This window comes from Emydura macquarii, unplaced genomic scaffold (assembly GCF_026122565.2).
Source record: "Emydura macquarii macquarii isolate MOO-44397 ecotype Brisbane River unplaced genomic scaffold, CSIRO-AGI_Emac_v2 contig_1363, whole genome shotgun sequence".
In the NCBI taxonomy this organism is placed as follows: Eukaryota; Metazoa; Chordata; order Testudines; family Chelidae; genus Emydura; species Emydura macquarii.
In genome coordinates this window covers 23,453,012-23,475,627 of record NW_027131500.1, presented here as the reverse complement: position 1 = coordinate 23,475,627, position 22,616 = coordinate 23,453,012, and the positions used below count along the sequence as shown (strand labels likewise).

Genomic DNA, 22,616 nt, shown 5'->3' with positions numbered 1-22,616 from the left:
GGACCTAGCACGAGCTGGGCGCGCGCCGACCGACTGCGGTAGCCTGAGCCTGGTGGAAGGAACCGGGAAGAACCATTGCTCTGGACAGCTTGGGGGGCGGGCGCAGGTGTGACACGGACACACCATCGCGCAGGCAGGGTAAAAGCAGCACGTAACATCCAAAGCGCTGTTTCATCATGGATCTGTCGAACACCGCCCCGCATCCCCGGACTGACGTCTTCACTACCCAATGAGAGATCACGACGGGGCGGGATAGAAAAAAGTGACGGCCGCGCAGGCAGCCAATCAGCGGTGGCTGCGGCGCGGTGGAGCCAGGAGCCGGAAGTGCGATTAGCCGGCGGCGGGGCGGCGTTACGGAAGTGGCAGGAGTGGAGGGACCAGGCCCTACCTGAGCGAAGAGGGGGCGGGGCGGGCAGGGACCGGCTCCGGGCTGCGCCCCGCGCAGGGGGCGGGGGGATGATGGGCTGGCCGGGGGGCGTCCTCCGGCCGGTGGTGTCCCCGCCGCTCGCGCGCTGCAGGCCGGCTCCCAGCACCTGAGTCCGCCGCTGCAGCAGGGCCGGGGGGTGGAGACAGGGAGGCGCCCCGCTCGCCCGCCCGCCCGCCCGCTGCCGGGACCATGCCGTGCACCTGCGGCAATTGGCGGAGGTGGATCCGGCCGCTGGTCGTTGTTCTCTACATTGTGGGGCTGCTGGTGGCGGTTCCCTTGTGCGTGTGGGAGCTGCAGAAGCTGGAGGTAAGCGGCCCCCGCTGCCCCCTTCCTCACCCCGCAGAGCCGGGCGGCCGCGGTGCCCGTGTACGGCGGGGCCTGGCTGGGCGAGAGTGGCCCCACACCGGCCTGGCTCCGGGGCCCGGGCAGGAGATAAACAGACACGGCTGTAGCCTTAGCGTGGGCGCGTCTGGTTTGCATACACGTAAGTGGGCTTCCCCCCACACACCCTTCCCCACCCCTCCGCTTGGTAGGTCCGCATCAGCGCAGGCGGTAGGTTTTGAAAACGAAATTGAAGTTCACACCTTCAACTGCCGGCCGTAAAACTGTGTGAGTATAATATCGTATCGTTTTCCTTTCCACAGGGGCACACGCTGTGCAACTTGGCAACAGCTACCCTATCTCAGGCTTTCATTTGCTCCAGCGAGGACTCTAGTGTCTGGATTGTTTTAAACACCTTGAGGCTCATTTCCTCTTACAGTTAGTCTTCTATGCTTATTGGTTGTAATATAGCAAGGTACTTTAACTTCTGCTGTAAATACGTCTTGTAATTAAACCTCGTGTTACCTTCACAAATCCAAAGTGCTCTTTATACACTCTAGCTGCAGGCGTATAGTTTGAGTGATGTCACAGAAAGAAAGTGACATCAGAAAAGTTAATTGAAAGTTCTCAGGGTAAGATGCACTGACTACGAAGTCTGGCTCTTACTAGCACTAGCTACAGAAATGCAAGGTTCTATCAACTTACTTGAAAGGACACTAACTCGAAATCTGTTTAAATAAACAAAATTAAAGCTACTACTTGCTCTTGAGACTCTGCCAATTTTTTAGATTTAAAGATAAAACAAACAGTAGCAAATGAATGACTGACTGGAAATTGAAACTCACTATACTCATGTGCTGATAAAAGCACAAAGTAAACAATGGAGGAAAAGATCTTTCTCTGTTCTTCAGGATCAGTATTCTTGGGTGTTAATTTTAACAATAGTGTGTTAAAACATTCAGACATAGGTAATTAAGTTGACTTTCCCTTTAAAAGTAATGTTGTTTGCCACTCAAGAGCATGGATTGGAGTCTGTTAAATGTAATATGCTGAACAAGTTTTTGAGCTTTTATACTAGTTTAATAGTCTAAAATATTTAAAGTCAAATTTTGTAATAAAATAAAACACGTTGGAAACTTATTTAGTTTTGCAGCCATGGTAAGATCTATTACATGAATTTAGTATGCATTAGGTTTACGTGTGGTAGTTCCATAAATTTAAACTTGAAATACACTTTAATAAAGATTGATTTCTGTTGAATACTACTTGTCTTGTGCCTTCTCTGACTAGGCTGAACCAAATGGTTGCAGATTTTTTTTTCAGTATAATTCTAAGGATCCTTTAAGATTGAATCTGACTTGGACTTTTAAGGTGCTGATCGCTGTGGTTTCTAAGGACCAGATTTCAATATCCCAGTGTATTTAGGATGATTAATATATTAAACTAGTATCTCAAATTTTAACTGTCAAGTACAGAGAATGGAAAAAATACAGAATGCATTTTATGGTGACAGTATTTCATTTCTCACTTTGTATACCAGTGTAGATGTTGGAATTTTAAAGTAAATAGTTTTAACTCCTTTCACTCAGTTTGGACCACTGAATTTTACCTGATTCTCCTGGATTAACATAATGGTAATGGTCTTAATAGAGACTGAAACCAATTAAAATATAGTTTAATATAGTGTATTTGTATATTAAGTATATATTCAATATAAATACATATTTTAATTTGAAATCAACCCACCCCAATTTTTAACTCAGAGTCTGGAATACAATCTGGTATGTGCCACACTGTAGTATAACCACATATATAAATTAAGGAAATCATCTAAAGGAATTAGGGTAAATTGTGTTTTGAGTGAATTTTGTAAAATTCTTAATGTTTTGTAATTATAAAAAATCTAAAATATGTAAAATCATGCCGTATACTCTCAGCCAGCTCCTGTGTATTTTCTGGTAGTTCTCTATCAGAATATAGTAGAGCATCAAAGCTAGGCTCTATTTTTTGTGTACTTGAAACAGGAATTGAAGAGGTTAGGTTTAATATTAGTTCTTTAATAACTCATGACAACGTGATTGGTGATTGTTTGTTTTTTATTACTAAATGTTTACATGAAATATTGGGTTAGAAATGTAATGGTAAAACTGAACCACGGCCTCAAAAGCCTTTTACAGACCAAAATAACTTCTGAGCTTCTTGCCAACAGGAAAACTGACTCCAGCCCCTACAGAACTATACCTTGCAGCCACATAAACCCACCTGTTAATCCACCATTTTGCCTGTTGGAAAAGATTATGTAGCGTTGTGAAGGAAAGACACACTATTTTGTATCCACAAGACACAGGAGAGAAATTAAGTCACTTACACATGCACCACCCCTTTTCTCTTCTGAGATTCTGAATCCTGAATTTTAAGTTTTAACGGAATTGTTCCTTTAGACAAAAATGTAAATGAACAGTTAAAATCTGGTGCAGTTTAGAATGTGTATAAGCCATAAGACAAAAATCCACATTACATACACATTTTTTTCCCCAAATGCATGGTAAGAGAAAGTTGTGACATGACAGCACACTGAATGTCCTGTTAAGAGATCAGCTACACACCAGGAAGTCACACAACTTGGTGCCCAACAGTTGAGAAGAAAGGAACATCCTTGTTACTTAAGGCATCCAGATTTTAACTCTAAATAAAATCATGCAAATTTCAGGCCTTGCAATTTTTAATAGTAGAAACATCTGCCAATTGAAATAGGAGAAAAAAATCTCCATATAAGAAAGCCCTGAAAATTCTGAAAAGGAATTCCTCCCTTTGATGTCCCTTAACTATGTTTACAGAACCAAAAGCCAGAGCAGCTGCCTTTTCCTGTAAGACTGTTACTTCAAAATGTCACATGAGCTTCTGCTTTTATATTTACATTTTAACCTTGTTCTAAATTTAAATTTAGTGAATGTATGATTATTTAGTTAAATTAAGTATATACCTTGTCATTTTAGTTGAAATATTTTTAGTGGTTTAGGAAATTGTGTTTAATATTAGGAATTTTCACTGATTAAAAAGTGTTGTATTTGGAAGTGTGATTGAGAATTAAGTTAGCACATGCTTCAGTATTAAGAAGTATTATTAGTTGGTATCAGGTTTTAGCTAAGTGAATGAAAAATTAAGAACAAAATATAAAATACACTTAATGTTGCCTGCCTCAATTGAGTACTGTGCTCTAAGTGGAATGTCACTTTAAGGAATCAATTAAAAGTGTAATAAGTGACTACTAAAATATTTAGTTGTAGTTCCTTGTTGAACTTGCACTGGCTTTCTGATATTGTTTACTCTGACTTAGTTAATTTTTATGCTTATTTTATTTTTTGATATGTTGATTATATAAAAATAATACTATTGTATCATTCATTTACCTGCCTTGCTGTGTAATATATTTTTTTCTATTCATTGTAATCATATTTCCCTTATTCATTTTCATTTCCTTTCATTATTGATTTAAATAAACTGTAATTTATTATAAAGTTAAGTTTCTTTTGGTTGGTTGGCATCCCTTACTGCATGAGAAAAAGAACCAAAGGGGACTTAATGTGGGATCAATCCCTGGATTAGCATCATAACTGAACAATTATCAGTAATGCCATCTTTTGGTTTTCTTACTCCCATGTATCAATGTTGATACTATTATTGATTTCATTTTTGTAATTTTTAATTACAAATTACCTGATGCTCAGTACTTAAAAAACGTAAACACATCCCTTTCACTCTCACAGTTGTTTGCTGAATCCCTTCATACCCTTTATTGTATATGTTCAGTGTGTAATTCTGTTGTCTCGTTTAATGGGCTACTCCATTTAAAAAAAAAAAGTCAAAAACTGATTACTGTACCTGTATCACTACCATATTAAATTACCATTACAAATTTTGTATTTGTGCTGTTCTTCTTTCCCTCCCTTGTAAGGTTGGAATTCATACCAAGGCATGGTTTATTGCTGGAATTTTTCTACTGATGACTATACCAATTTCTCTCTGGGGAATATTGCAACACTTAGTTCATTATACTCAACCTGAATTACAGAAACCAATAATAAGGTAACACTTTATATATTCTTTGCTGTTAATATTAAATTTCATCCCTGGTGCTGAAAATACTTGAAGTAATCTCAGATGTTGTTTTGTCATCAATACAGGATTCTATGGATGGTGCCGATTTACAGTTTAGACAGTGTAAGTGTATTCTTTCTAGTCTCTAGTTTGCAATTCACTGAACTATTGTATTTTGCTTGCTCTGGGGGTAATGGAAACCAGTGTAACACTTCACAGAAACAATGCTAATGTGAAATCATTGCCATAAGCCTGACAGTTCTTCAAATGGCCTCTGCACTTTCCTACTTGTGGGATGTGCCAGCAATGCAGCTCTGGTGGTGGGACTTCCTTCTAGCAGTGCCTGCTGGAGCACTGTCATGCATGCTTCTAGCCTTCCCTCACTATTCCTGAACTTTCAGAGGGCAAGGGTATATAAAAGGGGAGTGGCACTTTGGCCTCCTCAATTCCTTTCAAGGGCAGTAGCAGACAGACCCAGTGACCTCTCCAGAAGTTGAGAGATTCTGTGCCATAGTTATATTTGTTAATTAGTTAGGATTAGTAATAGGATTCTTAGCTTTTTGGTTTTTATTTATAAAGCTATTTATTTTAAGTTTTATTAGTTCCTGCATCTCAATATGATTTAATGGATCCAAAAGGGAGATGGCCAAGATTTAAGAGGTGTCATGCTGTATTCCACGCTCTGGGCACCTATATGAGATGTCTGGCATACTTGGAGGAAAAATAGTATCCTTTGCAGCATGCAATCTTCACCCCATGAGCTCACAAGGAGTGCCAAAACCAGCCCCAAATCTTGCTGGACTAGGAGGCTCTAGCAGCCTAACCTGGTTCCAGATACTCAAATCTGGTTACTATAAGGCTTTTACTGGTACTTTTCCTCTTGGGGGGGATTAAAAAAACAGCCTAAGAACCCACTGAAAATACTGTTCTCTATTCCTGGAGCAAAAACAAAATCATCAGTACCAAAGGATCCTCATGTGTGCTCCTTTGGTTCCCAATATGTGTGTTGCATAATACAGTTTCTGTTAGCAGACCCAAGCAATGTTTCAGATCCCTTTCTGATATGACAGGGTCACAGCAGCAGTTCTAGACCCACCCTGGTAGTACATTCGACTGCAAAGGACTTCATTCTTCCATTTCTTAATCTCTTTTCGAGAGAGGAATGTGGCATGACCAAGCAAAGGTGCTAGCTGGCCAACGAGGGGAGGGAACAACAATAGTGGTTTGCAGGGATGTTCTGGGAAGAGGAATAGCATGAGAAGGCGATAGAGAAAAATTACTCTAGGTTTTTTACTGCAAATATGCTATTTTTTTTTAGTGGACTCTGTCCCTGTCAACGTTCTTCTGTGTGTTTTTAATGCTAAAAAAAAAAAAAAAATAGACTTGGTGAGGTTTTTTGAATGAGAAATGATGTCTCTTCCCCCTTCAACTGAAGAGGATTCTGCTCAAAATTCTATAAAAATTTGCCTTTGGGTATAGACCAATTTTAGAAAACTTCATCCCAAACATAGTATTTCAGATTGCAGATATAAGCTAAGAGCAGGAAGGGAGAACCTAATGGAAGTTACTAGTTATTTAAAGAAATACTACTGTTATAGCTCAATCATAAAGGTGACTTGTTTGCTACCAGTATGATGCCTCAGCTGTAAAAGGGGTAAAAGATAGTGGGGAATGTTTAGAAATGTGACTAGCATATTTTTAAACTTTTCCCACATTTTGGATGGTTTAACTGAAGCACAGAGGCTGGCAGCAAGTGGGTGGCAAAACTAGGAATAAATCCCAAATCAGTACATAAATTTGGCTCCCTCTAAAAAACAATTGCATAATTTCTAGTCTAATCCTGTTTTTGGTGGCTTAAAACTTTCTGAAACTCTTTACATCTTGGAGTCTGTCTGAAAGTAAGATTTCTTATTTAGATTAAACAAAAATCTTTAACATGGAGTTACGGGGTGTTTGTGTGAAATTATACTTTGAAATCTTGCAGCTTCTTTTTAAGAGCTCTAGCCCTGAAACAGGAGAGTAGAAAGTTGAAATTTCTGTGGAAAAAGCCTTCACTGCAAAGTGCTTGGATATACTAGGGAAAATTGTTTTTGGTTTTTTTGTTTGTTAGTTGACAGAGCTATGAACCTCTGAAAACTGAACTTCGTTTATATACTTAAAAAGCTACTGGACTATAGAATTTCCTAAAACAGTGAAACTAGGTTGCATTATGAATGCATACGTACAACTTCTAAGTCCCTTGTAGTACTCCAGAGCAATTGTTTGGGTGAATGTCATGCCTGGCAAAAGGGAGCCTGCTACTGCTTACTGTTGGGCAATGAGTAAAGGGGTGGAAATTAGGAAGTCTCACTCTCACTGGCTGGCCTTAATTATCTGCACTTCATAATCTACTTAGCTCTTTTGAAAAGGAAGGATGCTTTTGTGATTAAGTTGCTGGACTGGGACTCAGATCTGTGTTCTAACTCTTCCCCTGTGTGATTTTAGGCAAGCCACTTAATCTTTGCCTCCATTTCCCATATGTAAAGTGGGGATACTACTACTTCTCCTATGGACTTTGTGAGAATAAATTAATACTGTGCAGCTCTCAGACCAGGTGTCATTTAGACAGGAAATTCTAAACTCTGATCAAGGTGTTGGGCAACAACAATAGGGTTCAAGTATTGTCTAGCCAAATAGTGCCAGATTATGGAATGAAAAAGTACAACTTTAATTCTCCCTTCCTTGTATAATATAGTTTTCAATTACTTTTACATGCTGTTGCTTTATATAATTTTCTGCAAACTTAAAATACCTGTACATAACGTATGGTAGTATCTTCAGGTATGTCAGAGGTACCATCCATAAAAGTAATTTATATGAAAAGTATTCAGTATTTACTTGGGATTCACTTGTTTTCTTTGAATGCAACTTTTTAATGTCTCCATATTTTCTTACAGTGGATAGCTTTGAAATATCCCAACATTGCAATATATGTGGATACCTGTAGAGAATGCTATGAAGCATACGTCATCTACAATTTTATGGTATTCCTTTCAAATTATCTAACCAACCGGTATCCAAATCTGGTATTAATCATAGAAGCCAAAGATCAGCAAAGACATCTACCTCCTCTTTGTTGTTGTCCATCATGGGCTATGGGAGAGTAAGTATGTTATAGTTAGTATCTTCATATTAATATCTTGAATGTTTAATGCTGTTTACTTTGATACAAAAGATACTGTTGCTCATATTCAATACTAGAGTTGGTGCTGCCTAGCTAAGTCAATTTACAGTGTGCACAGCTACAGAGGGTTTTGTTTACCACTTCTGAGCTGAAGCCTAAAGTGGTTATGGAAAGTCTTTTCAACTAGCTGTAAACATTACAGAATTAAATGTTTCTAGATGATAAACTAATTAACTTGTATGACGCTGAAAGAGACTTCCTTATTTTCCAAAAATAGGTATGAAAGCAACATTCATCATGGAGAACAGAAGCTTCTCTTGAATTTGCCTCTTTTTGGGGCTCACTATTTTCCAGCAGTAACCTAGAGCAGGGGCCAAATCCTGTTACTGTAGACTTACTCATGCAGTGTAGCTCCATTGACTTCACTTCAACAACTAATGTGAGTAAAATGAGCAGGATTTGGCCCACTAACTGATCATGTTTTTAGCTGCTTCATTTGATTAATAATATGCCCTCTTTCTCCTGTTGATATTTTGATAAGCTGGAATATCATGAGTTTTTCAAAATGACCTTGTTTTATGACTAAAAAATCTAAAGTGAACATTTTGACATCATTAGTGAATGTATCCTCTTACACATCAGAAATAGAACTCCATTGTGCTGTGTAATGGTCAACTTTTTTGTGGCTGAAGAAAAGAAAGCATTGAATATTTCTATACTTCAGAGTTCTGTAAAGTGAAACAGAACAATCTGCCTGTCTGTATTCCATAGTGTAATGTATGATGGCATCACAGACTTGGTGAGATAAATCTCATAACTTGAATATTGGTGTAGAGAGGCCTTGTTCAGAAAGGACAGGCAGGGTAAAACAAGAGGTGTTGGATTATACATCAAGAATATATACATTTGTTCTGAGATCAAGAGGGAGGTGGAAGGCAGACCAGTTGGATCTCTGGATAAAGATAAAAGGGGTTAACAAATAGGGTGACATCATGGTACAAGTCTACTATAGATCACCAAATCGGGAATAGGAGGAGGATGAAGCATTCTAGAACAAATAACAAAAATATTCAAAATATACTACCTGTTAGTAATGGGGTACTCTAACTTACCCAGACATCCATTGAAAATGTAATATGGCAAAATGCAAAATTTCCAGAGTTCTTGGAATGTATTGAGGACAACTTTTTTGTTCCAGAAAGTAGAGGAGGATAACCAGGGGGTTAGCTATTTTAGACTTGATTCTGACACAACAGGAAAGAATTAATAGCAAATTTAAAGGTAGGAGACAATTTGGGTGAAAGTCATCATGAAATGATAAATTTCATGATTCTAAGAAAAGGAAGGAATGGGAGCAGCAGAATAAAGATAATGGACTTGAAGGGAGAAAAAAAAAGCAGACTTCAACAAACTCAGAAAACTGATAGATAAGGTCCCATAGGAAGAAAATCTAAGGAAAAAAGGAGTTTAGGAGAGCTGGCAGTTCCTAAAGAAGACAGTATTAAAGATAAAATTGAAAACTTATTAGAAGACTAGTAAGAGGCCAATATGACTCCATTAGGACATGAAAAATTAAAAAGGAATTCTATAAAAAGTGGAAACCAGGATACATTGCTAAGGAGGAGTACAAAAGCATAGCACAAGCATGTAGGAACAAAATCAGAAAGACTAAGGCACAAAAAAGGCAAAAGGAAGAGGTTCTTTAATTTCATTAGGAACAAGAGAAAGACGAAGGAAAGTGTAGGTCCTCTGCTTAGTGGGGAAGGAGAACTAATAACTGAAGACATCAAGACAGCTGAGGTGTTTAATGCCTCTTTTGCTTCAATCTTCACTAAAAAGTTCAATGGTGACCAGATACTCAACACAATTAATATTAACAAGGGAGCAGGACTGCAGGCCAAATAGAGAGTATTTAGGTAAGTCAGATGTATTCAAGTTGACAGGGTCTGATGAAATTCATTTGAGGGTACTTTGCTTCAGATATTTCCGTAATCTCGGAACCTTAGCAACTATCTTTGAGAGTTCCTTGAGGATGAGTGAGGTCCCAGAAGACTAGAGAAGGGAAAACATAGCATCTGTCTTTGAAAAGGGGAACAAAAAGGACCTACGGAATCACAAACCAGTCAGACTAACTTTGATATCTGGAAATACACTGGAACAAATTATTAATCAATCACTTTGTAAGCACCTAGAAGATAATAGTGTTATAAGTAGTAGCCAGCATGGATTTGTCAAGAACAAATTATGCCAGAGCAACCTAATTTCCTCTTTAACCGGGGTTACTAGTCTAGTAGAGGGGGGAAGCAGTAGATCTATTACATCTTGTTTTTACTAAGGATTTTAACATAGTCCCACATGGTATTCTCATGAACTAGGGAAAATGTGGTCTAGATGAAATTATATGGTGAGTGCAAAAGTGATTCAAAAACCATACTCGGAGTAGTTAGCAATGGTTTGCTGTCAAACTGGGCAGATGCATTTAGTGGGGTTCCACAGGGTCAATCCTTGGTCTGGTACTAATCAACGTTTTCATTAATGACCGGGATAATGGAGTGGAGAATAAGTTTATAAAATTTGCAGATGACACCAAGCTTAATTGTCTCACTCTACTGGGCGCTAGTGAGGTCCCAGCTGGACTACTGTATCCAATTCTGGACACCACACATTAGGAAAGATGTGGACAAATTGGAGAGTCCAGGGGAGAGCAACCGAAATGATAAACCTTTTAGAAAACCTGATCTATGAGGAAAGGGTTTTTTAAAAAACAAAAAACAAAAAAAAAAACTGGGTATGGTTATTCTTGAGAAAAGAAGAAGGTGGGGGAGGGAGTGGGGGAACCTGATAACAGTTCTCTTATATGTTAAGGGGTGTTATAAAGGAACTGGTGATCAATTGTTCTCCATGTCCACTGAAGGAAGGACAAGAAGTGATGGGCTTAGTGTACAGCAAGAGAGAGAGGGGTTAAATATTAGGAAAAACTTTCTAACTAATGAGGGTTGTTTAGCTCTGGATTCCAAGGGAGGTTGTGGAATGCCCATCATTGGAAGTTTTTAAAAAACAGGTTGGACAAACACCTGTCAGGGATGGTCTAGCTTTACTTGGTCCTGCCACAATGCAGGGGACTGGACTGAATGATTTCTCGATGTCCTTTCCAGTCCTAAATTTCCATGATTCTAATGTTGCGTAATGGCTATATGATACTTGAGCTAATTACTGAAACATTCTGGAAGTAGATTAAAGTAAAGTTTTTAATTTAGTGAAAATACTAAGGACAGAATTTTTCATAAGCTTATTTTTCTTACATTTCTTAAGTGATGAATTCTGTTTGTTTGCAGAGTTTTATTATTTAGATGTAAACTAGGCGTGCTGCAGTACACTGTTGTCAGACCATTTACCACCATTATTGCTCTGTAAGTATGCCGATAAAGAATTTGTTGTCTTTAGGATATAATCTTTGAGCTGCAATGGAAAAGACTCTTTACACTGTTGGTTTTTATATTTGAATTGATGAAATCTAAAAGCATATTGTTTGTTTTGCTGTGTTGTAAGTGGAGCTGAAACTGACTTGACTATGTCAACCTGTGACTTCTTTGTGACCCCTGCTCACCATTTCCAGAGATGGGGTAATGAGTATTTAACTTCTGATGCAGAAAGAAGGAAAATATAAAATCCACTACAAAAACACAGAATTGAAAAGTCTTAATCTGCCCATCCTTTCTTTTTCTCCTTCCCCTTTCTTTTTGACAAACAAGTATTTCTCAATCAGATTACATATCATTCGTTGAAGATGGGTTAAATTTTGCATGCAAGCAATTTGACTGTGCCCTGTCCTGGAGATTTTAAATAATCTTAAATCCTAAACATATTCATAAAGGAATGACATCACCGGTAAAAATTGAGTTTAACAGAGTTTAATTTAGAAGTTACTGTAATTGCTAGTAGTGTTATGTAATTTCCAAATATTTGTGTCCTTTGTGAATTGTAGCAGAGACCTTATTTAAACTAGCCTGTATGTGTGTGGACAGATAAAATGTGTCCTTGTTAGTTTTCACATGGTAACAACTGGAAACTCTTTCTATCCTGTTGAATCCATTGCAGGTGGCAAGCATGTATTTCACCTCAGGCCTCCTATAATGAGGCTCAAAACAATTTATTATACACCAGAGACAGGTATGAAATATATGGTTGGGATAGTGACCAGGTGAAAAGCTCAACTCCCCCAATTTGCAGCTACTAGGAAAAAGGAGAATGCTGGGATTTCTTTTTAGTTGCTGACATTGGATCTTGCTTGGAGGCAGGGGACCTCAATTTTGTCCATTGTCTTTGACCAGTTTAGCTCTTATTACGCTTGGCAAAAATATGAGCAGCATCAGACAACTCTTCTTCAGTTTAAATTTGGCTCATATTTGAAAGGTTACCTTTGGAACCGTAAGGGCTAGAAATTTAATCTTTTTTACATTGAAACTTAAATTCTGCACACAAAAAATTGATGGCTTAAGCTCTAGGAAAAACTTGAATGTTGTTTTTTTTCCAGGTCTGAAGGGACCATTTCTTTTCCATAGTAGAAGTACTACCATAAACCATACCAGAAGCTGTGCACATTTTTGGAAACTATAATTTCTGTTTTTGTACAGGCTCTCAGCACTGATGTTACTGAGCATAAAAATAGGTTTTACACTGTAACAGCTGATTGATGGAATACCAGTGTAGTAGCACTTTTCTAATAGAGGATCACTTTTAATACCAAATTTTCTTCCAGAATCTGTGAGTTGGTTGGTGTATATGATGAAGGGAACTTTAGCTTCAAAAATGCTTGGACTTACTTGGTTATACTTAACAACATGTCACAACTGGTGAGTATCGAGAATGTATCTTTTTGATATTTTGTCCAAATTACAATTTTAAAATATTGTCAGTATCACTTGAATCTTCCATTCTGATTCAAGATATTAATAGTAATTGTTAAAATCTTCTCAATCATCTACTAAATCTCCTCTGTATGCAGAATAGAAGAGGGAAAAATGTCACTATAGTATTTCCTTTTTTCATTATTGAGAACTTCTGTAGAAAATATACAAAACTTACCTTTGTGGTTGGGTGGAAGGAGAACAGACAGACTTAGTGTTTTAATAAGGTAGTATATATCTCCTCGTCTCTAGATCACTGGTTCAAATCCAGTCTGCCTGTAATCACTGCAAGTCACTAGCAACTATTTGCTTCTTGCAGTTTAAGTTAAATAATTTGAATTCATTCCAGTTTTGAGTGGACATCTAAAAAACACTGCCACATTTGGCATTAATTGACAGCCTTGTTGGTGCTCTCAGCAGAGTCTGAATGGGTATGGCACTTTATCTACATATCACTAGGGATGGTCTATCCATGTTAGATTTGTACTGGTGATGAAACTTAGTGAAGTTTGCATGGCGGCTTCCCATGCTATATCTTATTCTGTGGATAGAAGACTTTAATCTTCAGGACTGTCAATATGATGCACTTTTTAAACAAATTTTTAAAAATGTTATCTTTAAAAAGGAAAGTAGTTCTTAAATCCCCAAAAGAAAAATTCTGATCTATTTAGCTTTTTTCTTGGATTGTACATAATAAAAGTTGCTTTAAAATACCTCTGCTCACAAAGTAAACATACAGATTTAAAAACTGTAAAAAGGTAAGAATTTTTCTTTTCCTCTAGTTTGCAATGTATTGCCTTGTGCTGTTTTATAAAGTACTGCGTGAAGAGCTGAACCCAATCCAACCTGTTGGCAAGTTTCTTTGTGTGAAGATGGTAGTATTTGTTTCCTTCTGGTAAGTAAAATATTCAATTAGTATTGCTTGTTCCATGGCTTATTGCAGTAGAACTAAAAATGTTATGAACATCCAGTTCACTGATGCCAGGATCATAGAGTCAGTTCATGGAGCATAGGTGCATCAGTGGTTATTAGCCAAGATGACCAGGGATACCATTCCATCCTCTGGGTATCCCTAAATCCCTGGCTGCCAGTAACTGGGACTAGACAACAGGGGATGGATCACTCAATAATTGCCCTGTTCTGTTCATTTATTCCAAAGCGGTTGGCACTGGCCACTATTGGAAGACAGGATACTGGACTATATGGGCTATTGGTCTGACCCAGTATGTCCATTCTTCTGTTTTAAACTACAGAAATCTATCATTGTTGAAATTAGAAGTTGTCTTTTGAATTAGTGTGAAGAGGTAACTAGCAAAATAAAATATTTGTTTAAAATAAATATAAAGTATCTGGACAACCTTTGTATTGTGAGAGACTAAGATTTGCAACTTTTTATCCATCTACAAAACTAGAACTTCCTAACTTTTAGGATAGGTTATCTGTATTCTAAGCCTTACACACACCTTTGTGTGCTAGTGAGCAGATCAGTATGAATATTAGCTCATGTGAGGTCATCACATAATTTATTCTATTTCTATTATGAGAGGCAGTGTGTTCCAGTGCAGAGACATTGAACCTGGGACTCTGGGAAGCTTGGGTTTTTGTCTAGACTCTTCCACTGTTCATTTGTTTGATCCCATGTGAAACTGATCTACTTTGTGCCTGTTTCCTCTGTTCTTTGTCTCATCTGTTTGGATTGTAAGCTTCTTGGGACAGGGACTACTTTGCAATGTGTTTGCACAGTGTCTGCTATAATGGGGTCTTTAGGTGCTACTATAATATAAATAATAATCTTTATAGGCAAGCTGTACTTATTGCATTGCTGGTGAAAATTGGTGTTATTTCTGAAAAACGCACCTGGGAATGGCAAAGCGTGGAAGCTGTGGCCACAGGCCTACAGGTAAGTACCAACAGCTATTGTTTACAGGGAACCTGGTAGTGGAGTAAAGAGCGAGTATTTCCAAGTGAAAGTTATATACAGGATTACATACCTTACCTCCAGAACTAAAGCACTGTGATTGCACATTCATAGAAACTCACATTTCCAATGAGACACGATTCATGCTGTGTATTGGATAGTATGAGTAAGCGATGCAAGTCATCCTGAATGAGTGCTGAAAAGTGTTACACTCCGCACCTTGTCACATGTCCTATTACAGAACTATATTTTAAAGTTAAATAGTGCTAACTGAGATCATTTGCACATAAAATACATACTTTTTTTTTTTGAATACTTCACAAAATATTCATTGCTGAATCTTCACTTCCAATGAGTCAGGATATGGGCTTGAATGTGACAAAGTGCCAAATTGGAACAGACTGGTCTTTAGAGGAATCTGCCAAACTCACATGGGCTCTTGAAGTGCTGCTGGTGCACAAGGAACAGCTATCAGTGCCCCAAAATATGAGTTTTTCAGAGCCGAGGGAGTTGTTCCTACCAGTCTTGTACTGGAAATAGAGATCTAGGAATGCATATTTTGTCATGGTGATGTTCTTGAAGGACTAGATATTAGTGAGTATCTCTCTCCTTGTTGCAGGATTTTATCATCTGTGTGGAGATGTTCTTTGCTGCTATTGCTCATCACTACAGTTTTTCCTATAAACCTTATGTCCAAGAAGCTGAAGAAGGGTCATGCTTTGATTCCTTTCTTGCAATGTGGGATATTTCTGATATTAGGGCAGATATATCTGAACAGGTTCGAAACGTTGGTAAGTACTGGGCTGACTCATCAATTTTATTAAATATTTATCTTAAGGTTTTTTATTGCCAGCCATCACTGTAATATCTGAGCACCTTTCCCATAAATTTGATACCAATATTGAAGGCTTTAGTAGATCTAATGGAGTTTCTGGCATGTCTTCCTTGGTGGAATAAAAATTCTGATGGGTAGGGTTTGTTTTTTGTTTTGGTTTTTATTACTTTTTCAGGGTAAACATTTTGATGGGGTTTGGTAGAAGGAGGGGATTGTTTTATTTCTAATTCATTGAAGTGATTATTGTTTTTTCCACTGTTGCTGCATAAGCCTCCCATCTTCAATTTCTGGCCTATTAAAACAAAGGCCAGTTTCATGTAGCACACTTACTGTTTTGTACTGAATATCTATGCCTAGCACACTGATGGAACAATGAAAATAATAAATACTTTTTAATTTGGCACAACTTTAGGAAGGACAGTTTTGGGCCACCCAAGGAAAATATTTTTTGCTGAGGATCATGAACAAAACGAACATACGAGTTTACTGTCTTCATCTACTCAAGACCCAATTTCTGATGCTGCTTCCATGCCATCTTCACCTATGAGTGGTCACTACCAGGGGTTTGGACACACTGTGACACCTCTGACCACACCTACAACAACCACAGTATCTGATGGCATTTATAACACTATTGTTGCAGAAGAAAATGAGGACTTCCTTGATCCGGGGCATAGTACATCTGAGAAGCCTTTGGATAAAAGTTAAACCCATCTTAACTTGAGTATGCCAAGGAGTCTGTTCTGTGCTTTCCTACCACATTGTTTCATGACAATGTATTCCATTGCCCTTGGAGGGGTTGTCAATAGCTGGGATAAACTGTTGCATAGCTCACAAACAGGAACAAAGTAAGTGGTTGGAATCTCAGTTCTGAATATTGAATTTGTTTGAATTCTATAACGGGTTTGAGTGTATATATTGTACCAGTTGAATATAAAATATGCACACAGTTTACAATTTCTGCACAGATTTTAAGAGGGTCAGAGTGTTTTTAGAAAGCTATATAGTACCTAGCATAAAAAGGGCAGTGTTATACTGAGATTAAACTGGTGTCTGTTAACAAATGCTCTATTGCTCTTCAAATGTATAATATATGGGTAGCACTGCTAACTGGGGGACTTGATTTCAGGAATGTAATTTAAGCAGCTGAATAGTGGAGACTTCTTATGTTAAGCTTTACCTCTCCAATGAGGTGGTGACCCAATACATTTGGGGGTCATTTGTGTGACAGCAGTACTGACTACTTCACCTTCCCCACTACAAACACACAATTGAAACTCCTTCATTAAGATACCCTTTCGTGCATTATGGAGCGCCAGTGTCTCTGAGCATCAGCCAGAGTGTCCTTTTAAAAACTAAGTGCTCCATACAGACCTAAGTAGTAAAAGACTGAGCCCAGAACCCCAAATTGTGTCATCCTTAGTGTGGCAGCACTAAGTTTCTGGACTGCCTCCTAAATAGAGAGATGGTCTGAGCACAAGACTGTGAGCCAGAAATATATTCTAATCACAAATCTGGGCAAGTAATTTACATTTTGCCACAGTTTTCTCTCTTTAAAATGGGAATAACACTTAACTTTACAAGCATAATGGGAAGAATAATTAGTGTTTGTAAAGTGTGTCAAACAGGAAAAAGCATTTCATAAGTTGGAGAAAACTGAATTCAGTACTTGGAACTGCGATAAACACTTACCCCTTTCTTTTAATAATCTTAAACATGACAAAGCAAGCTATTTCTCAACAATGCATCAATAGTAGTCTTTAGATTTTTTTTGTTTGTTTGTGTGGATGTGTATGTACTGTCATCTTATGCCTCTGCTATAGTCTAGGTTCAAATTAAATCGCAAACTTGCCCATTCATTGGGAGGAAGAGTATGATACCCACTAAGATGGAATCAAATAGCTAGTGTAATACTGAAGTTACTAACATTGTAGACTTCAGAGCAAGAATAACGGCATTTGTATCAGAGTTCTGAGGATTTTTTTGCAAATCTGATTAAACCAGGCTGGTATGTTTTTCTACCCCAACATCAAACTTGCATTTGCATTGCATGCTCGCAATCTGACATTTATATAAGAGAAATAAAACTGGAGAATTGTAGATGCTTTTTAAAGTGGTATCTGCAACATTCCATCAAAAAGTACTTGTAACTAACTTTTTTCAGCATTGATACCCTTTACAGAACAGATTTTTAATTGTAACTTCTTACTGTTACAGTGAATTCATCTTAAAAGTGCTTTATGCAGTACTAGTTATATAAATATTTTGCCTTATTCACTAGGCTGCATATTTTATAGCCGAAGTGGAGTATGTACTTAATGTATTTGCAGTTGGTAGAAAAGAGAGCAAATCACACTTTCAATATGCCGATTCATTGCCTTCATTGTAAATACGCAAATAAAGATTTTATTTAAACGTGTTCATTCTCTGCTGATTTCTGTAATCTAGTTAAGGAGTCTTGGATGAATAGTGTGGGGGAAACTACCTCCCTTTTTAAAAAAAAGTCTTAAATGCCACCAATGCAAATACCTGTTCAGCATTTTCAGTGCCTTGGGGCCTGCAGTGGAAAAAGGAATTTTGGCAATAAGATGTCACCTGGATTGAGTTGGCAAACCGAATACCAACCTGCTTATATAGTTTGATTTTTATCCATAAACACCTCCCAGGAGCCTTTTGGCATCAAAACCATATTAGAAAAAAAATACATTCATAGATTCTGTAGCCTCATCCATTATGTAGCCAAGATGAAATAACTGGAATGCTAAAGATCAGTCATTCACTCCCCACAATTCTAAACTTCATCTTTCTCTGCCTAAGGGCCTGAGAAAATAAATAGGCTTTGTAACCTATCCTAAGTGTTAACCAATTCAGATTGTTTGGCAGAGGGGAGCTTATTCCAGAAGCTCCCCCTTGCCTGTCCAATGTGGACTCCAGCTCAGATGTGTCTGTGGCAGTTTTGAGGTGACTAGTATGGGTCATAGTAGCAAAGCTGGCCTTTGGAAGATATAGTTGCATGGCCTTAGCCAGACAGATTCTAGGAAAAGTAATTTTTGGTCTGTCCATATTTTATTTTATTTCATTTCATTTCACACAGATGTATAGATTGTGCAAGGCAGGGGAGAATCAAGATTTCCATATTTAACTACCTGTTCATTTCATTTCTAGGAAGATGGGAGTGACATAGGTTTCTCCTTCCTGTTTAATATGGTTTGTATTTTCCCTGAATTCTCTTAGCTTGCTTTTTTGTCCTCACTGAATAGTATTTTCTTCTCTGGGTTCTAGTTTAATTGGCCTCTTTATATGGATTGGCATTCATAGCAAGTTAATTAGCATCTGTATTATATATTCTATTTCTCTCTCCTGGATAGCCATCTGTCTTGGATGGTTTAGACACAACTCCTATCTTGGCAGAGGGTTAGACTAGATGACCCTTACAATCCCTCCTAACCCCATGATTCTATATTTAGTTATTTGTTCCCCTGCCTGTATTTTTTTCAATTTTAAGTGGGAAGTAAGTTATTTCACATGATGGAGTGACTCTGCCATTTACCTTCCTTTTAAAAATCTGAAATTGATTTTTAAAAAAATATTTTAGTACCACCAGTTTGTCGTCTTGAAAACAACTACTACAATAAATTTGATAGCTAGTGCTCTTGGATGTGTACCACCTGAACTAGCTGAATTTTCCCCAAAAATTCCTTTACTATACTACAAGTAAATGTCCCAGTCTACAAGTTTTGTGCTCCAGCCCAAAATCAATAAAAATTATTGATTAAAATTAGGATTGGATTATAATCAAGAATCTCCTTCCTTTATAGGTAGGACAGTGAACAACTTTTTCAGGAAGACAGATTCACAGAAGTTGAACATCAGCTATTTTAAGTCATTCATTTCATCCTCTGATTTATTAAAGGCCACACATTCTCTTTAGTACTTTTCCTTAACCCCCTCTGTAGCATTAACTCATTTTGCAGTCTTCGTCTCTTTGCTGAAAACTTAAGATACAGTTGTAACTATTGCTTCCTGTTCACATTTCTCATAGAATTTTCTTTCAGCAGCAGGTGTAGTATCACAGAGAGGCATTCAACTAGCTGACTTCTTGTATTGTATTTTTTCAGAAAAAAATAATTTCCTCATTTCTTAATCTGGTGAATTCAAATAACTCATGGTCGCAATCTCCTTTTTCTAATGAGATCCTGTATATTTATCAAAAAGTAGATAAAGAACAGATTATCTGGAGTCCCTACATCTGAATCAGAAAGCTGCCTTCTGTGTAAGATGAGGAACCTCGGTCACACCTACAGGAGTTGTATTTATCACTCTTTAAAACCCTCCTTGAGCAGAGCACAGTATTCCATGACTTAGTCTCTGAAAGTTTGGCTAATTTTTTTCTTATTCTCCTTCCTCTAAGAAGTTTAAAATGTATTCAAACAATCTGAGACTTGTCTATTTTTATAGGTGGCTTTACTAAAACAGTCCTCCATAAGGAGATTCCACTGTACTAACTGAAGATACTGTGAGCAATGGTCTTCCTAGCTTGTCTCTGAAAACAAGTAACAACCTCAGGGGCATGGAAAGGTTTTGTTTTTTTTTTAAATAATTTAAGGCAGTATTAGCACCAGGTCACAAAAATAGGACAACTACCACATAGCTACTGAACTCTGAGTACAGATGTAGGAAATAAAAAGGTTTTTCCTCTATCTTTTTTAATATGCAAAATATAAAATATCCCCTTGCCACCACTAACCATACATGATGTTCAGCAAATTTTGACGTTAGCATAAAATTGAACTTGAATGAAAAATACACAGCAGCAGAGTTGCAATCCCCCTCAATGTGCTCTACAGGGGTGTGGTTTCTAAAGTGCAATAACATTGCAGATTAATTTGGTCCATGTAGACAGGGCTGGTGCTCACTAAAGATACTGAGAACACTACATTAAGGTGCACTAGGGATTCGTTAGTGCACATCAGCATGGTCTACACAGACCAATCAATGTGCAACACATCAGTGCATATTAAAAATCAGTCCCCTAGGGCCATCACCCTCCCATGTAGACAAGCCCTCAATACTAGAACTGATGCCAACAGCACTGCTTTGCTGAAGCCTTGTTGACAGCAGAGAAATTTTCTTAATAAAAAAATAATTTGATTAGCCACAGAAAGACCCTTCCGTGTAGACAGGTTATGGGGGTTGAAATGGTTTAATACACTGAAAATGAACACCTGCACAGAGCAGGTCTAATAGATGTCATTTAAGGAAAAAGACTTGTTTGGAGCAGGACTACTAAAATTTTCTAATACTGCTGTAGAAAATATTGATGTGCCTGTTTTTAAAGTTTAATAGGTTTCTTGAATAGCAGTGTAGACCAGAATATGCACCTGGAACATTTTCACCTTCATATTTTTTGACTGCTTCACTTTTGCCTGTTTTTCTGCATTGTGTATTGTCTTCCTACAAAAACATTAGCAGGAGTATGAGAGACCCATCACCTTCCCTGTTAATTTGTTAGGCAATGGATGAAATTCTGCAGGAGCAGCTCAGTACTATTCCACTTCTGGTGCACATCTGCTCAAGATTGGAATCTTTTGGTTAGCAGCGTTCAGTGGTACAGGACCATGCATGACCTCAAGGATCAAGCGGGCCAAACGGTTCCTCAGTTCCTTCTTACTACCTGGGGTGGAAAGGCAGAATCTCATTGTTGTCTGCATCTTGATGCACTTAACAGAGTTTTGGAAAGTATTACTATTCCTTTTGAGCTGAGTGGTTAGCCAATTTTGGGGATCTTGTGGGCTGTTTCTATAACAAGGAGAAACTAATGATGGTGTCAGGTATTTTCTTTGATGCAGGTTTGTTTGATTCCTACTCTTTTCAAAAAAAGAGGATGTTGGACATCCTTTGTAAACAAACATTCTCTGGTGGTGGGTGCACCTGTATGAGGTTATTTAGCTGCTCAGAAAAGACTTCTATAATCTAAGTCCTGTGCTGGAATATTCGGCTTCCTAAATGCTCCATTACTGTGCAAGAGGCACATGCACTAGCTATAGTTTGAGAAATGGTAACTTTGTTACATGGGAAAGAGTAAGAATGAGGTACAATTGAAGGAAGTTAGAAAATTCCAAAAACAAAGGCAAAATACAGTATAAACAGAAAAATGGGAAGCTGTCCCCTCAAATTTGATGGCACGAAAGCAAACACCAAGACAGTTTTTCTTCCACAGTAAGATAAAACCTTTTGTCACTTTGTTTCCTAAACTAGAAAGGAAAAAGTGCATTTTTTATATAATAGGAAGAGCTCCAGCTATAGCTCTTCAAGCTGTCATTCCATACAAATAGCAGCCTGTGCATACAATGCACAATAAAACACTGGTTTTATTAAAAGGTAAATCTGAATTCTCTGCCAAAGCTAGATTACTCAGAGCAAGGGAGTCTGATCAAATGAGGTTTTTTATGGACAGATCAAGTTGCAATGCTTGGGCCAGCTTGATCTCTTCTTTCCTTTTATGCAAGGGAAGGATGCAATTACAGTTCAATCTTCACCAATGCCAATAGTGTCTGCTGGAGAAACAGCATAAAGGGCTGTGAATGCTGTTCAAGGCTCCCTTTGGTGTGTGGAAGGAAAGTTTGGCCAAGTCACTGCCATCCCATTTTGGCATCTGTGTCACTGCATACTATCACTATTCATAGATTCCCAAAGGAGAACTCTTGCAGGTGACAAGTCCATTGGGCTGGCTACCAGAGGAGTGCAATCCAAAGACCCAGTCAGCGAGTGGTTGAACCCTGCCGCTACATCCTAAAGAGAAGTGGAGGCATGAGCTTACAACTTGATGGGGGTGCACTTGTGGGACTGGTCAGCAAGGGCAGCCTATCCAGGGACCATGACCATGTAGGCACTGACCCTCCAAGTTCACAGTCAGGCACTATTCCCCTTTTTTTCTTCATGATTAA

The 22,616-nt window shown here is 38.1% G+C and overlaps 1 protein-coding gene across 4 annotated transcripts; it reads left to right on the top strand.

Moving 5' to 3' along the window:
- Nucleotides 1-594: 594 nt before the first annotated feature.
- On the top strand, nt 595-18,088 carry TMEM184C (transmembrane protein 184C). Of its 4 annotated transcripts, XM_067551935.1 has the most exons (11): nt 617-733; nt 1,072-1,223; nt 4,704-4,834; nt 4,933-4,969; nt 7,783-7,988; nt 11,345-11,419; nt 12,769-12,862; nt 13,699-13,811; nt 14,717-14,816; nt 15,454-15,625; nt 16,082-18,088. In XM_067551935.1, exons 3-11 carry the CDS (start codon nt 4,752-4,754, stop codon nt 16,375-16,377), a joined length of 1,176 nt encoding a protein of 391 aa, XP_067408036.1. In that variant the 5' UTR covers nt 617-733; nt 1,072-1,223; nt 4,704-4,751; the 3' UTR covers nt 16,378-18,088. The 4 variants fall into 4 exon arrangements, with proteins under 4 accessions (XP_067408035.1, XP_067408038.1, XP_067408036.1 ...); XM_067551934.1 differs by lacking the exon at nt 1,072-1,223 and having other exon boundaries at nt 595-733; XM_067551936.1 differs by lacking the exons at nt 617-733; nt 1,072-1,223 and adding an exon at nt 1,013-1,034.
- The last annotated feature ends 4,528 nt before the right edge of the window (nt 18,089-22,616 follow it).